General features: G+C 44.4%; 1 protein-coding gene across 1 annotated transcript in view; it reads left to right on the forward strand.

The window, feature by feature from the left end:
* Nucleotides 1–14,116, forward strand: part of FAM151A (family with sequence similarity 151 member A) — a 415,979-nt gene that overhangs the window by 119,805 nt on the left and 282,058 nt on the right. The window contains exon 2 of the mRNA XM_069642124.1: nucleotides 3,496–3,642. Coding sequence (XP_069498225.1) covers nucleotides 3,496–3,642 — 147 coding nt within the window. The remainder of the gene's footprint in view (nucleotides 1–3,495; nucleotides 3,643–14,116) is intronic.

A 14,116-nucleotide genomic window follows, 5' to 3' on the forward strand; every position in this document is an offset into this window, starting at 1 on the left:
GTGGAGTTTTGATGATCACGTTGCTTGCTATATGGGTGGAGCATGCAGGCATCCGTCGGGGTCACTCATGTTGGGGCAGGCGTATGCTATGTGACATGCATTTCTGTTGTGACCTGCGTGCTGTGTGACTTATGCCATTTTCATATTTGTGTGGTGTGTGTCAGGTATGGCATTGCCATGCTGCGTGCATGTGTCTGTGCTGCAGACGACATCTAGGCAGGGAATGTGTATGTATTGGGTCATGCATTGCCTCTTTAGACAGCCAAATTGGTGGACTATCATCATACTTTGCATTACAGTGTTTTCGTAGGACACTCACCTCTTTCCGCCGATGTGGTGGCTCCACGCTCCATCTCACCAACACCTTTGATGGCCTCTATGCCAATCGTGCTGGCGCAGATCTCCTCCCACCGGCTTAGCTTTATTGGTGAGCTTGGTCCTCCAGCAGTAGCCATGGCCTGGCTCCTGTTTGCGAACAGGATGTTACTGACTCGCAGGCGCAGGTCATCCCATCTCTTCCGGACATCCTTTGTTCTGTGGGGGGGGTTGCCTACCGCGCTAACTCTTTGGGCATCAAGTTCCCAGATTAGTTTTTTCTTTAACACTGCCTCTCTCTTGAGGCCGGTTGCGAATACAACCTCAGCATTGTCAGCCAGGGTCTCGGGCAGCATTGTAAGTTTGTCTTCATTAAAGCGCTCTTTGCGCTGGCAAGAGGCGCCTTTTTTTTACTACATTGGGCATGTTTATCTTGTGGGAGGTTGATATCTGGAGTCAGCAATATGCTGCAGGTCCTGAGTGCTGAGTATGGCAATGGATTGTGTTTTCAAAGATGGCCGCCATGCTCTTTCCTGTTCCTGTGCGATGACGCTACTTCCGGGTCTGCTTATTTACAGTCACCGCTATTAGCAGTCACCGCTATTGCTGTTTTCATTGATGCCGGTAGTGCTGTCTGTGCTTTCAATGACGCCGTTAAGGCCCATTTTTTGGACTTTAACGGCATGACAGTAATGTCGTTACCGGCATGGCGCTAAGCTTGTGCACGCAAACTCGTAATAGCCCTCTATTAGCAGGCTCTTTACTACACGGACACGGTATTTGCTCTATGCCGGTAAGGACTGTTACTTACCTCCAACCTCGTAATGACCCCCAATGTCCTAAAGGACAAGCCATGGTGTACTTCCATACAAAATGCTCTGTCGAATAAAATTGAATCTCTCCAAACTCAAAAAAGCTAACAAGAAGGCTTCACTGCTCCCATCTGAGCAGCAACTTTCCCAACACACTGGGAACAGAACAACCCTACCATTCAGTTTCAAAAAGCTCTCTATCCCTGAGTCGGAGAAAATCATACTCTCCTTAAAACCTTTGAATTGTAAGGGTGACAGTTGCCCAGCCCAAATCATAAAGGATGCAGCTAGAGACTTGACTCCATTAATCTCTAAGTTTATCAATGCCTCCTTCAAAACCAATACAGTGCCCAATAATCTTAAAGAATCTTGGGTGCTCCCCCTGCTTAAAAAATAAACCTTAGACCCCACCATCCCGACCAACTACAGACCTATTGCTACTGTCCCTTTTTTACTTAAAATTATTGATAGAGTAGCTTACCTTCAAATTCAGGAATACTTGGACGCTAAACACTAGGATCGCGACAATCTGGCTTCTGCCCTCTTCATGGCACGGAAACAGCCCTGCTGGACCTTAAGACCCAAATTGACAAGCTGAAGGACAATGGGAAAACAGCCATGCTACTTCTCCTGGACCCATCGACAGCCATTTTTCAGAGGAGGCCATAGCCTGGGTTCAATCCTTTATATCTAACCGCACAATGAGAGTCTTTTCTCCATCAGCTTCCGCTGACCCTAGTCAAATATCTTGCGGAGTACCACAGGGATCCTGTGCGTCACCCACCATGTATAACATTTTTACTAAGCCTTTGTTTGATAAGTTGGACAGACTGGGTGTCACCTACACAAATTATGCAGATGACACCTAGATCCTCATCCCCCTTTCAGGCAAATTTCTTGAGGACATGGCCTTAGTAAATAAGATATACCTCCACATTCAGGCATGGATGGCATCCCACGGCCTTTGCCTGAATGACGATAAAACCGAGATACTGAGACTAGGCTCTGAAACCAACATTAAAAAACCTAGTCCTAGTTCTGTCTCCTTCAATATTGACAACAATCTCATCAAGGTGATGCCTGCTGTCAAAACTTTAGGATTCTACCTTGACTTCACACTCATCTTCAAGAAACAAGATAACTCACTTGCATCTACAACAGCCTACACCTGTAAGCTCATCCGAGCCTGCAGACCATTCCTCCCTGTCACTAGCTGTATTACCCTGGCCAATGCTCTCATAATATCTAGACTAGATTATTGTAATGCCTTGTACTCAGGTGCCAACAAATATGTCACGGATAAAATTCAAAGATTGCAAAATAATGCCTTAAGAGCAGCTTTGAATATCCCCAGCAGAGAGCACATTTCTAAATCTAGAGGAGAGGTCCACTGGTTAAAAATAAACAGGATCCTCCTTAAAATAGTCTCACTCACATCCAAATGCCTGAACAACTTAGCACCTCCATACCTTGCTGAAAGGATAAATAGGAGAACTGCTTCTAGAGACCCCCAGATTTAAACAAACCACAGCTGGTGGAACCTGTTTCCCAGTCAAAGCAGCGCAATCTTGGAACTCGCTCCCACCAGATCTCAGAATGGAACAACCCTACCCTAAATTTAGACATAATGTACTCAAATGGCTATGAACAAATGACTCATAACCTGCTTAGCCTGTACCTAGACTGAGAACCGACTCACAACTGTTCAGCCCCTACCTAGACTGTTACCTCTCTCCTGATACCTGCCACGCTCTACCACTCTTATTGTATTTGCTACTGACTGTACCTATCGACTGCAATATGTATTATATAATATGTGAGCCCGTGCTTCCACCACTCTACTGTAATTGGAAGTGGCAGTAATTATATATTTCTTGTATGTATGTGTATATACTTAACATGTTCTGTAACTAAGCTTTAAGTTGTCTTGTCCTATTGTGCCCAGCTACCCAAGGGTTTGGTGCGCATTACCAAATAAACAAACAAACAAACACATGCTGTGGAATTTGTACCTCGCTTGTTTCATCTGAGTTGTGTGTCTGTGCTGGGGTATGTGCGCGTGTCACGCGGTGGCTGTTGTTAAAATGTGCCCTGTACCGATGCTAGAACATCGAAGACGGCTAACATTGCTTCTGAAATGCCACTTGGTTCATATTCTGATCCCTGCACCAATGAAGGGAGCCAGGGGACTTCAAGGAGGTGCTGATCCATAGTTGTATCCCTTCATTTATTTGTTTGGTGGGGCAAATTAGCCTGTGTTTCGGGCCCCAAAATACCTTAAGAATACCTGGTTCTAGGCACCCCTCTAATGTTTGTAAAGACATGTACTCTTCCACAGCCTTAATGGTCTTTCTTGTGGTTATTTCAGACTCCATCAGAAAGCCCTCCTTCAACACTGATGGCGACCTGTTAAACTTCCTCTTAAGCCAGGGTAAAATCGACAAGAGGGACGGCCTGCTCGTCACGTGGTACCACGCTGCTAACCGGAAGAGCGACCTTGACAAGGCCTTGAAAGGTAAGCGTGTGGGTTGGCTGGTGCCGCGTCCTGCTTTTATTCGTTTTCAGTGGTGTCTTACCAATGGGTAGGGTTTGTAAGAGAGCGAATGAGGAAAAGGATTAGAAATAAAGTGTGTCGAGATGTGAAGGGACTGCAACAAAACAAAGACAATCGCACATTGCTTGAATGGCAGGACATACACCGAACAACATGTCCATGCATGTTCTGCTTAACTTACCCATGTTGCACAGCAAACAGGCGAGCCTCTTTGGTATATTTTGTGCCACCATTGGTTGTACTGAGTTTCACTACTTGTATGGAGAGAAAAATGACGTGTAGGACTTTTTGAAGTGCTGATGTATGAGCATAGAGCGGGCACCAGGGATGGCATGTGCTGATTCAATAGGAACCTTTTGTAAATGTTGATGTCGAAGCGGAAAAGCATATAGTCATCACATTGAGCACTTATGTTATTCTTCTTTATAGCCATGGCACTACAATGTTCAAGTAGTCTCTCTGCTTCAACACCTAAACCATCACATCGCCCCTCGTGCCACTTGACTCGCTAGACGCAGCCTGCCCCGCTCCTCCCCGCCACCCGATACAGCTGTACCCCTCCTCTGTGCCCCTCTGTATCCCCCCCGCTGTCTTATCTGTTCTGTTGCCACCTCTGTAAAGCGCTCCGTTGCTTCTCAAAGCCAGGTCTGTGGTCAATACATACTGTAACAATAATAATAATATTGTTGGCAAAAATAATACTAATTTCTTAGATCTTTGCACATTTTAGGTATTACGGGGTCTCCCCTTTCGATTTTGTGCTGCCACAAAGGTTTGCATGAATGATAGCCCATTCTGCAAGGCTTGTCATTGTGGTTTCTGAGGTAATCTCTATCTTGATGAAAAGGGAAGGCCAGGGAGTGGGGATAGGTTCATTTCTGTTATTAAGTAATTTGCTTTTAGCCTACTTGAAGCCGTTCAGTTTCCCCCGGCCTCCATGATCAACCTAAAGATTGTCTGAGAGGTATATCCAAAAAGGAGTGTGATCTATGATATATATTTGTGGTTGGAGTTAAATGTTGAACAGCGCAGAGTACGGGTGGCATGCCTGGGAATCACTTTAGTTCCTGCAAAGGACAATCTGCCTCACTACAAGTTTGGTGGTAATTTGGCAGAAAATCTGCTGAATTACCATCAAAATCATTTACCATTACCATCATTCGGTTCGGTGGGATTACGAGTGGTGGTCGAGCAGTGTAATTCCCTATTTCTGGCGTCCATAGGACTCCACAGGGATTTTGGTGGATTTACCATGAACAGTAATTCTGCTGCAGTAAATCAACCAATTGTTTTAATTTGGCGGTGCCGTAAAAATGGCAGTTAATTCTATTACTACCACTTTTTACTGCACAGCCGAACTGGTAATGAGGCAGGCCGTCTCTAAATTCACCTTCTGCATCTGTTGATTTTTCCTGTTCAGATTTTAGTAAAGTTTTATGCATCACATTACAAAGGTGAATTTGCTAGGAATGAACAGCAGTAAACTAAAGTCCAGTTAGCGCATTCACATGAGTGTGAAAAAGGTATCTGTGGAGATTGGTCCGCTTTAACAGAGAGCAGTTAAATTGGGGAGGGTTCTTTTCTTAGTTCTAATCTTAGAGGAAGTGCAGGTCATGGCCAACTATATATAAAAGGGTGCATCTGGATACATGTCTTGCCATTCTCTGAATTTGTGATCTGATAAGAGTTATGCCATCTTCCCCACTGAGATTACATCAGTCATTCTTATGTCAATACAGTTTGGATAACAGTTGTGTATGTATGCATTTGTGGTATAGAGTCATAAGGATAAACAAAGATTAGGCAGGATGAAAATATAGACATGCTAAGATTGACATGTACAACAGATAGACAGGGTCAACATATCGACATTTTAAGGTTGACATGTATATGTGGCTGAGAGAGATGTGAAATGGTGAATGGGGATGAGTGTACACAAGCACGAAAGAGAGGTATGGGTGTAAAAATACTCATTATAAAAACAAGCCAATCGCATTATTTTATTTTTATTTTATTTGTATGCTTATAAAGTGCCAAAATACCACAGGCATCAGGGTGCATAACATAAATTATACAGGTAACAGACATAACAAAAACCATAAACACAAACAGCTGGGCAGGAACTAAACATAGCTTGACAATCAGCCAATGGTACAGAGAAAAAGGAGCAGAAAGAGTCGGTTAGTAGGACCGTCCATCTGCGGATGAATAACAATACAGCAACAGTTGGCTGCTTAATTGAAGACCATTCTCAGGGTCGTGGAGGAACATAACTGTTGTGAGGGTGAGATTCTATTCAAGTACATTGGTAAACTACTGAACCCACATCATACAATAATGCAGTCCATGTTATTGGTAGGACATCACTTGGCAATTTGAGTTTTACGGAGAACTTTTAGGTCTTGCGTTCTCACACAATTAGTCCCAAATCTAGAGTTAAGCCAGGCCAGGAGTCTTGTTCTTCAGGGCTTACCTAGATTTAAATTGCTTTGGCTTGGCAACATTTGTGATATTAAAGTTTCTCGGGTCCAGAACAAAGCTCCTTAAACTGGGGTCCACAATACTAACCATTTTGGATTTCCTTTGTCGTAGGTCCCGGGAGGGTGGAGGGGCATCCAACGAAACTGACCTTGTGCACAGCATGGAGGCCTCTCGTTGATGGGTGTCCGGTCAAATGGTCGAAAATAAAAGATCGAATGACCATTTGATCGAAAGTCAAATGGTCGAAAAAAAAATGGTCGAATTTTTTTATTTATTTATTTATATATTTTTTTGGTTTTGTTTGGTAAAAAAAAAATAATATAGAAAAAGGGGGGTTGTGGGGGGAACCCCCCCCCCCATAAAAAAAAAATAATTAAAACAAAATAAATCGACCATTTTTTCGACCATTTGACTCTCGATCAAATGGCATGCGATCATTTGGTTTTCGACCAAATGACCTACAACCCTCATGATGTACTGTCCCTTTGGCCAACTGCGGGAACAACAGTCTTCGCCTGAAGAGACACACCCGTATGGCAAGACTCTGTCTGGCAAACCCTTTGGTGACCATTTTTTGAATAACAGGGGGTTTGTGTGGCGTTTTCCCTTCTCGCAGTTTCCAAAATATCGGGCTTCTTTGGATTAATAATAATAATAATAATTAGACAGAGATGTGGTAAGAATGTTAGAACCTACGAGTGCCATCCATTTCTGGAAGTCCCTAACATTCGAACAAGCCACAAGATCCCATAATAGCTGCTCCTGATGCAGCTGCCAAGGCTCTATAATCTTGGAGTTTGCTGTCTCCCTTTCCATGTTAAGCACTAAATTTTGACCCGGTTGATCCTCTTTGTGTTTCGGCTGCATTAACACACACTGGACTCCCAGATGACCCTGTGAGTGCTCCGCTTCCTTGTTCATAATGTCAGACTTGTTTATCTCTTCTTTAGTAACTACAGGGTTAGCTGATCTAAGATGTACAGGTGAGGGCATTTATTTCTGAGGGTCCACAACATGTTCTTCGAAATTGAGCTCGTTCTGAAGCTCTTTTCTAACATTTAAAAGCTCAGAGCAAGCAAGCTGTTCTTGTTGCAGCTTCAGTCTGCGATTGGCGCTTATAGCAAGAACGTAAAATAGATGATTATTGCTCCTGAGAGGGGTCAGTAATGGATTAGGGGATCTTGACAGGGGTACCTCCCTCCCCACAGCGATGGAGAAGGGACTGGAAAGACCCAATCCTTGGATCAAACCAGAATCCCCTCCGATTTCTCCTCCACTCCTTGGGACTTTTCCCATGCTCAAGCCTGCCCCTAGCTGCAGCCTGGTACCAGGCATGACTCGGGTGAGCGTGGCAATAACCACTGAGCAGCTCAGTGGAAACAAATAAATAAATAAACAAAGACACCGGCTGGCGTTAACAGCTTAGCAGCTAAGCCAACACGACCAGGACACAGTCTAAATACCATCCGCACTCAGACTGATAAACGGCGTGTGTTACTATGGTGTACAAATGAAAAGGAAAAAATGAATATAAGTGTGCATTTCAGCCTATTCAGTTAATGTAGGGTTGTATTGGAAAAGGCATGGAAGGGGCAGGCAAGGGAGGATGGGAAATCAAAACCTTGCGGCAGCGACCTTGAAAAGTAGGGGACAATCTACTACAATTGACTACATATTTGCCAAAAACGATCTGTTAGCAAAATGTATTTCCTTAAAAGTGATAGCTACGGATCAGAGCAATCATAATATTCTTGAGCTTGAATGCCTAGATTGGGCCTCCACAAATCCACCAATAGATTATAATCAACAAGGCCAGCATTATGAGGTGGCCCCGGGAGGAAACCATTTACGCATAAAAGGAAGAGAACTGCTGTCAATAACATCTTCCTTAACGGCCCTAAGATCTGATTCCCCATGCTCAAAAGGGGGAATATTGATATATCCAGAGTTTCTTTGGGCCTTTAGAGAAAAGTCTGTGTGCTTCAAGAGGCCCGTCTTTAAACCAAAGCACGTCTTCGACAAGGAAATCGCCACAAAAAAGAGAGTGGTAAACAGGCTGGGAAACTTGGTGAAAAAACACAAAACGCCCAATAATATAGCCCTTTTAAAAAGGGCAAAAAACAACTATAAAAATTGGTTACATCAGCATAGACCTCAAGTAATCCAGCAAGACGGCGAAAGAATGCTGAAGCTTGCAACTAAGAAAAACACAGCGGGGGTGTGGAAGTTAATAAACGATCTAAACATCCCTGAGGACTCAAAAATAATAAATTCAGTGTCTTCACAGGTGTCGGAGGCGCATTTCAAAAGTCTATATGAGTCCAAAGGGGCTAACAAAATTGTCCCACTCATCTCCTCAGAAGCTCCTCAGGACTTCAAGTTTGACAATCAAGAGATCATTGATCTTATAAACACCTCGAACGCTTCAAGGGTGGCTGGGCCGGATGGCCTGAGCAATGAAATCTTGAAAAAAGATCCTGTCAGATGGGCAAAGTTTATGTTCAACCTGTTTGAGACGGTTACAAGGGCCAAAAAGATTCCAACGTCCTGGACTAAGTCTATTGTGGTTCCCATTTTTAAGAGAGGTGATAAGTCTAATCCTTGCAACTATAGGCCTATCGCCCTTCTTGACGTGGTGGGCAAAATATTTGCAGCAATCATCTTGAAGCACTTAAATGAATGGAGTCTGAAGTCCCATCATCAGGACATGTGGCAGGCGGGGTTCTGAAAGGGGATAGGCACCACCTTAAATGTCTTTATCATCAATGTGCTCAAGTGTTGGTCAAACAAAAACAGATAAGGACAGTTTACATCGCCTAAATTGACCTTGAACAGGCTTTCGATTCTGTGGATTGGAGAATCGTGTGGGTCAAGTTAAAGAAGTGGGGATGTCCCAAGGCTCTGTGTGAACCCGTGGAAGCCCTGCATAGAGATACCACACTAAAAATCAGACTGGACAGAAAGGGTACATTGTCAAATGAAATCTCTGCAGAAAATGGCTAAAACAGGGGTGTCGTTTGGCACCGGCAGTCTTCTGTCTATTTACATCAACCATGGCAGAGGCTTTTGTGAAAACAAGATGTTTTCCACCAAACATCGCGGGCCATCCAGTAGGCCGCTTACTGTTTGCAGATGACTTACTCCTTTTAGATCAAATGGACATTGGGCTTCAGAGACAGTTGATGGACCTGTCCCTATACATTCATAAAAATGCCTTAAAGATCAATGCAAAAAAATCTAAAATTCTGATCTTGGGAGATCATGGTAGGGCAAGAAAGCGGACCAAATTCAACCGGTTCCTGAATGGAGAACAAATACCAATTGTTACATCAGTGGTTTATTTAGGGAACGATGCTCCCGGAGTCAACCACTTGAGAAGTAAAGTGAAAAATCTAGCGTCCCAAGCTCTGCTGATCAAAAAGCATTACTGCAAGTTCTCCATGACACCACTTCTGGACTTTTACAGGATGAAAGTTTTGCCAATTCTCACATACGCTGAAGATGCCAACCTTTTCATTAGCCCTACAATCTGGCCTTGCTTGGAATGTCTCTTTTGTAAGAGGGTCCTGCCGCTCCCAAACTCGCTCCCAATCGAAGGGGTACGGAGAGAACTGGGACTAACATCACTCTATACTCAAATGGAGTGGAAAACAATATCCCTCTTCAGGAAATGCCTCCAACCACCAGGCGTCAGTGGATTTTCAATCATCAAGGAGACCATTGAAGGGAAACAGATCAAAGTCTTAAACATCTGGCAAGAATTGTGTTCTTTCATTTTGTCCAAAATTGCTCACTCGGAAAAAACACTAATTGAAAACCCGACTGCGATAAAGATAAAATGATTGGACTTGGATTGTATTCTGACAGACCAAAAGGTGAAAGCCTATGAATTGTTCAAAGAAGAGCCAGTTGAACATTACAGAAGAGGAACAGTTCTGCCTCATCTTGAGAGGTTCCGGTCACAGCATGAGAGGCAACATTTCTTAAGGCTTCGGTTAAACCTCTTTCCTACAAGAGGTTACAGGGAGAAGAATAAAGGCCCGGGAAGATAGGAACTTAAAATGCCGGATTTGCGGGAAGAGTACTGAAACTTTGAAGCCCTTAGTATTGGAGTGCGAGCCTCTAATTGGTAAAAGAGACAGGTACTTGGGAAGATTTGTTGCAGAACCTAATATAAGATCGTTGGAGGACTGGTGGGCTATTTTGAGAAGGGAAAGGAGGCTCTCCATGACATTGGCCCTGTTACAGCTTGTGAGGGAAATATTCGAAATTCTGGATGAAAAGGATAACTGTTCATCGTGATTGAAGAAAAATGTTCATAATTCTGGGCCTCTGGGAAAGAGGGTTTATTTTGTGTTTCTGTTTCTTTTTTGTGTGTTTTTATTATCTGCACTTCCTTTTTCTTGTAAATTGCATTTAAGGTTTACATTTAAACCAACTGATGTGTAATAAAAAAAAACTAAAAAAAACATATTTAAACATGCTAATTCATTTCATTTCAACCTTTGTAGCAGGCCGATCTTTTACTGTCTTTCTATTGATAAAGGGTATTTTTGATGTAGATCAAAAAACATGCAACCGTATTTATATATGGGATTTGTAAATCGCAAACCCAGGTGGGAAGCTAAAGAGCGCTGTGCATAAGGGATGCACTCATGGGGTTACAGGCAGGTTATGGGAGAATCAGAGGTAGCTGGGGTGGTACGAGAGAGCAAGGTGTCAAAAAGTTCAGCTAAGTGTGAAATGTTCTTTGAATAGTAGGGTCTTTAGATCCTTCCTGAAGTGTAGGAGAGGTACAGCCCTCGTCTCATCTGCATTGGTAACTTGTTCCTGGTAAAGTGTGTGTAGCAGGAAAAGGCCTGTTTCCAAGTCTCTTTCCTTCTCGCTATCCTTGGTCTCCATTCTGGCAAAGTCGTAGTTTTTGGTTGTGCATTGATCTCAGTAGAGTTTCTGGTCCAGGTAGATTGGTGTTTTCGTTGTGACTGCCTTGTAGGTGATGTAGGCTGACTTGAACCAGATGCGGGCTCGAATGGTTGGCCAAGGAAGATCCTTGAGGATGGAGGCGATGTGGTCAAAATGTCCTATTAATGTGAGGAGGCATGCTGCAATGTGTTTCAGAGGGGCAAAGAAGCAAGTATGGCACTGCTACCATCCAGGTGGGAGATGACCAGGGCTTGGACAAGTGTTCTGAAACTCATTGAACCAGTCATGCACCTTAATGGAAAGCAAAAGAGTTCATTGCCATCAGACAGTGGTGTACCTCTGGGAAATCATTCACTTGGACACAATCAATGAATGCTGACCGTGCTTTGGCATATTTAGGAACTTAAAGTAGCTGAAAGCATGTCTGTGGCCACAGCACTGCAAATCATATGCCATCACAATCTGAAATAGGTAAGAGGCCGATTTTACAGTGTTGAGCAATGGTAAGTCGTGTCATGACCAGTAAGTGTGTTACCAGTCTAGGCTGAACCCTCCTAATGTAAACAACCCTTGAGGGCTAACAATGCACAGGATCCTGACAAGAGGGTCTAAGAGATGGTCTAATTTAGGAATCAGTTTACCGAAAGGGAACATTTCCCTCCAGGGTGGCTGTGTCATATGGCACTACCGCCATTGAAGAAGCATGCCTTGCTACGAGACACCAGCAGCAAAAGGTCTGCACTGACAGACAGATTGCACTAACTTTGTTTGGGGTTAAGTACCACCAGAAACATATTTGTTAAGATTTTTCTCTTGTTTGTCTGAAGAGAGAAAATGTTGATGCTCTGGTCCATCTATGATCTCATGATGTTGTCTGTATAGTGAGACAGCGGCCTTTATCCCACTTCTTCATATGTGCATGGACTTTAGTGCTGCTTTTAGAATTAAAGATCTTATATATCATCAGTATTCTTCTAGATTGGACAGCCGCCTGCACCACATCTTCACATGTTTTGGTGTCTCTACTACCTTGCTTTCTAACCAGAGGGTAAAAAGTGCAGGCCTGTGAATAAGTAACACATTGTCTATTCAAGTACTGCTTGCATCTTCAAATTCGAATGGTTTGCCATTCACCTTACTACTCTCAGTACCATACATATTGCCCACTTCCTTCTTGAATGCTTCTCATTTTCAGTGATACAGCATCAAGTTCACTTCTGAGCCATGTCAGTGCTAATGGTTCTTGACTGTCCTCGGGACATAGCACATCCTAGTCGTTTCTAAATAATCCTAACAGCAAGCATTTTTCTATTTTGCGCACAGTGTTTTGTTTTATCAGGCTTAGATATGCTCAGACTCTCGTAGAAGAAGCTTGCCATGCTGGGTGGGTGTGAATACCATTACAGCCCTCATACCAAAAGGTTAGACTCTGATATTCTTCACCTCCAGCAAAAGGGAAGTACCCCTACACCAGTGATGAAAAGTCTGCTTAACATACATCCAGGCTCGTGCTGGCTCCTGTTTGCAGTTACTGGCATGAAGAGGAAAATGGTGCTCCAGGGTCTGATACTCGAGGGCTCAGGCCTTGCCGGCGCCTCACTGTGCAGGACATATCAATACGGACACGGAGCTGTCTCGAAAACGTCTGCTTTATTTCTTAACTCGACAACTCTGCCTTTGCCCCGTCCTCTCGCGTCACTTCCCCTCCCAGCCTCCTGCCTCCCTGTGCCTGGAACAAGTGTCAACATGACAGATCCCCCCATTTTAAACAGTTACTCAGCTAAACAATAAACTCTGCAGGACATTGTTCACTAAGCCATCTCTTCAATTGGGCGGCAAGGCTTATTCCTGGCTCTCTGGGGTTGAGAGCTAAACCATTCAGAGGACCCACAGGTATCTACATCTTTGTAATGGCCCTCTTGGCCTGAGGCTCCCGAGTCCTTGTGATCACCTTGGTAGGGATCATCAGATGCATAGTCAAGGGGTATTCCCACTCTCCCACTGAATCGTCGAGACCCATATAACAGAACTTTCTTGAAATGGGTTGAGTTGCGGCTGGTAGTGCTGTGACCATGGACCCCTTCTTTTCCGTGTCGATCAAAGGTTCCTCATGAAAGAAAGCGGTGTGTTTGTGTGTCTGGGGCTATCTTACGGCCACGATTTCCCCAGCTTCCAGATGAGGTCCTCGGGCTCTCCGGAGCTTGTCCGCATACGCTTTCATGCGCTCCTTTGCAGCCCTGTCTCACTCCCTTACTTCAATGTCCACACTTGGTCGCTCTTCGGACAGCTTGGCTTGGGGTAGTCTTGTCCGGACGTCCCTTCCAAACATTACTGCCGCAGGGGTTTTCCCTGTGGTACTATGTGTGGTGCTTCTATAGTCCCGTAGTAGTTGATGCACTGCCTGTTCATATGGCTGCCCGGTTAGCTAGGCGACCTGCAATGCCCTCTTTAGATTTTCCATGAAACTCTCGATCATGCCATTTGCCTGGGGCCACAAGTGAGCAAGTTCAACTACTTTTCTCCACAGGGCTGTTGGAATTACCACTTTGTGAGCCTTTAATAGCATGTTGACATCCGAGAGCGCCAGTTCCTCTTTCACCTGTAGCAGCCGCTCCATTTCCACTCGCACATCGTCGCTTGCTGCATGCCCTCTCTCCTTGGCTCTCCTCCATAGGCCTGACAGAAGTTCTTCACATATGATCTGACATGCCAGATCCGCCCCCACTTCTTGGACCAGTTGAGCTGGCTCGATCCCCTCTGGCACGGCCTGCTGGATCAAATACGGAAGATACCGGCCCACCACTGACGGTTCAGGGGTGCACCCGGTTCTAAGGCGTCTGGAAACAAAGTCAGCTGGGTTCTCACCCTTCCCTGGTCGGTGTACTATCTCGAATGAGTAGTCCTGTAGTCTCAACCCCCATCTCGTGATGCGGGGCAGTATTTTTGATTGTCGGTTGCCATACAAGAACAGGAGCGCATGATGGTCTGTCACCACTCGAAACGGTTTGCTGTATAAGAAGAGATGAAAGTG

The sequence above is a fragment of the Ambystoma mexicanum genome, chromosome 1q (assembly GCF_040938575.1).
Source record: "Ambystoma mexicanum isolate Mex_15411 chromosome 1q, UKY_AmexF1_1, whole genome shotgun sequence".
Taxonomy (NCBI): Eukaryota; Metazoa; Chordata; class Amphibia; order Caudata; family Ambystomatidae; genus Ambystoma; species Ambystoma mexicanum.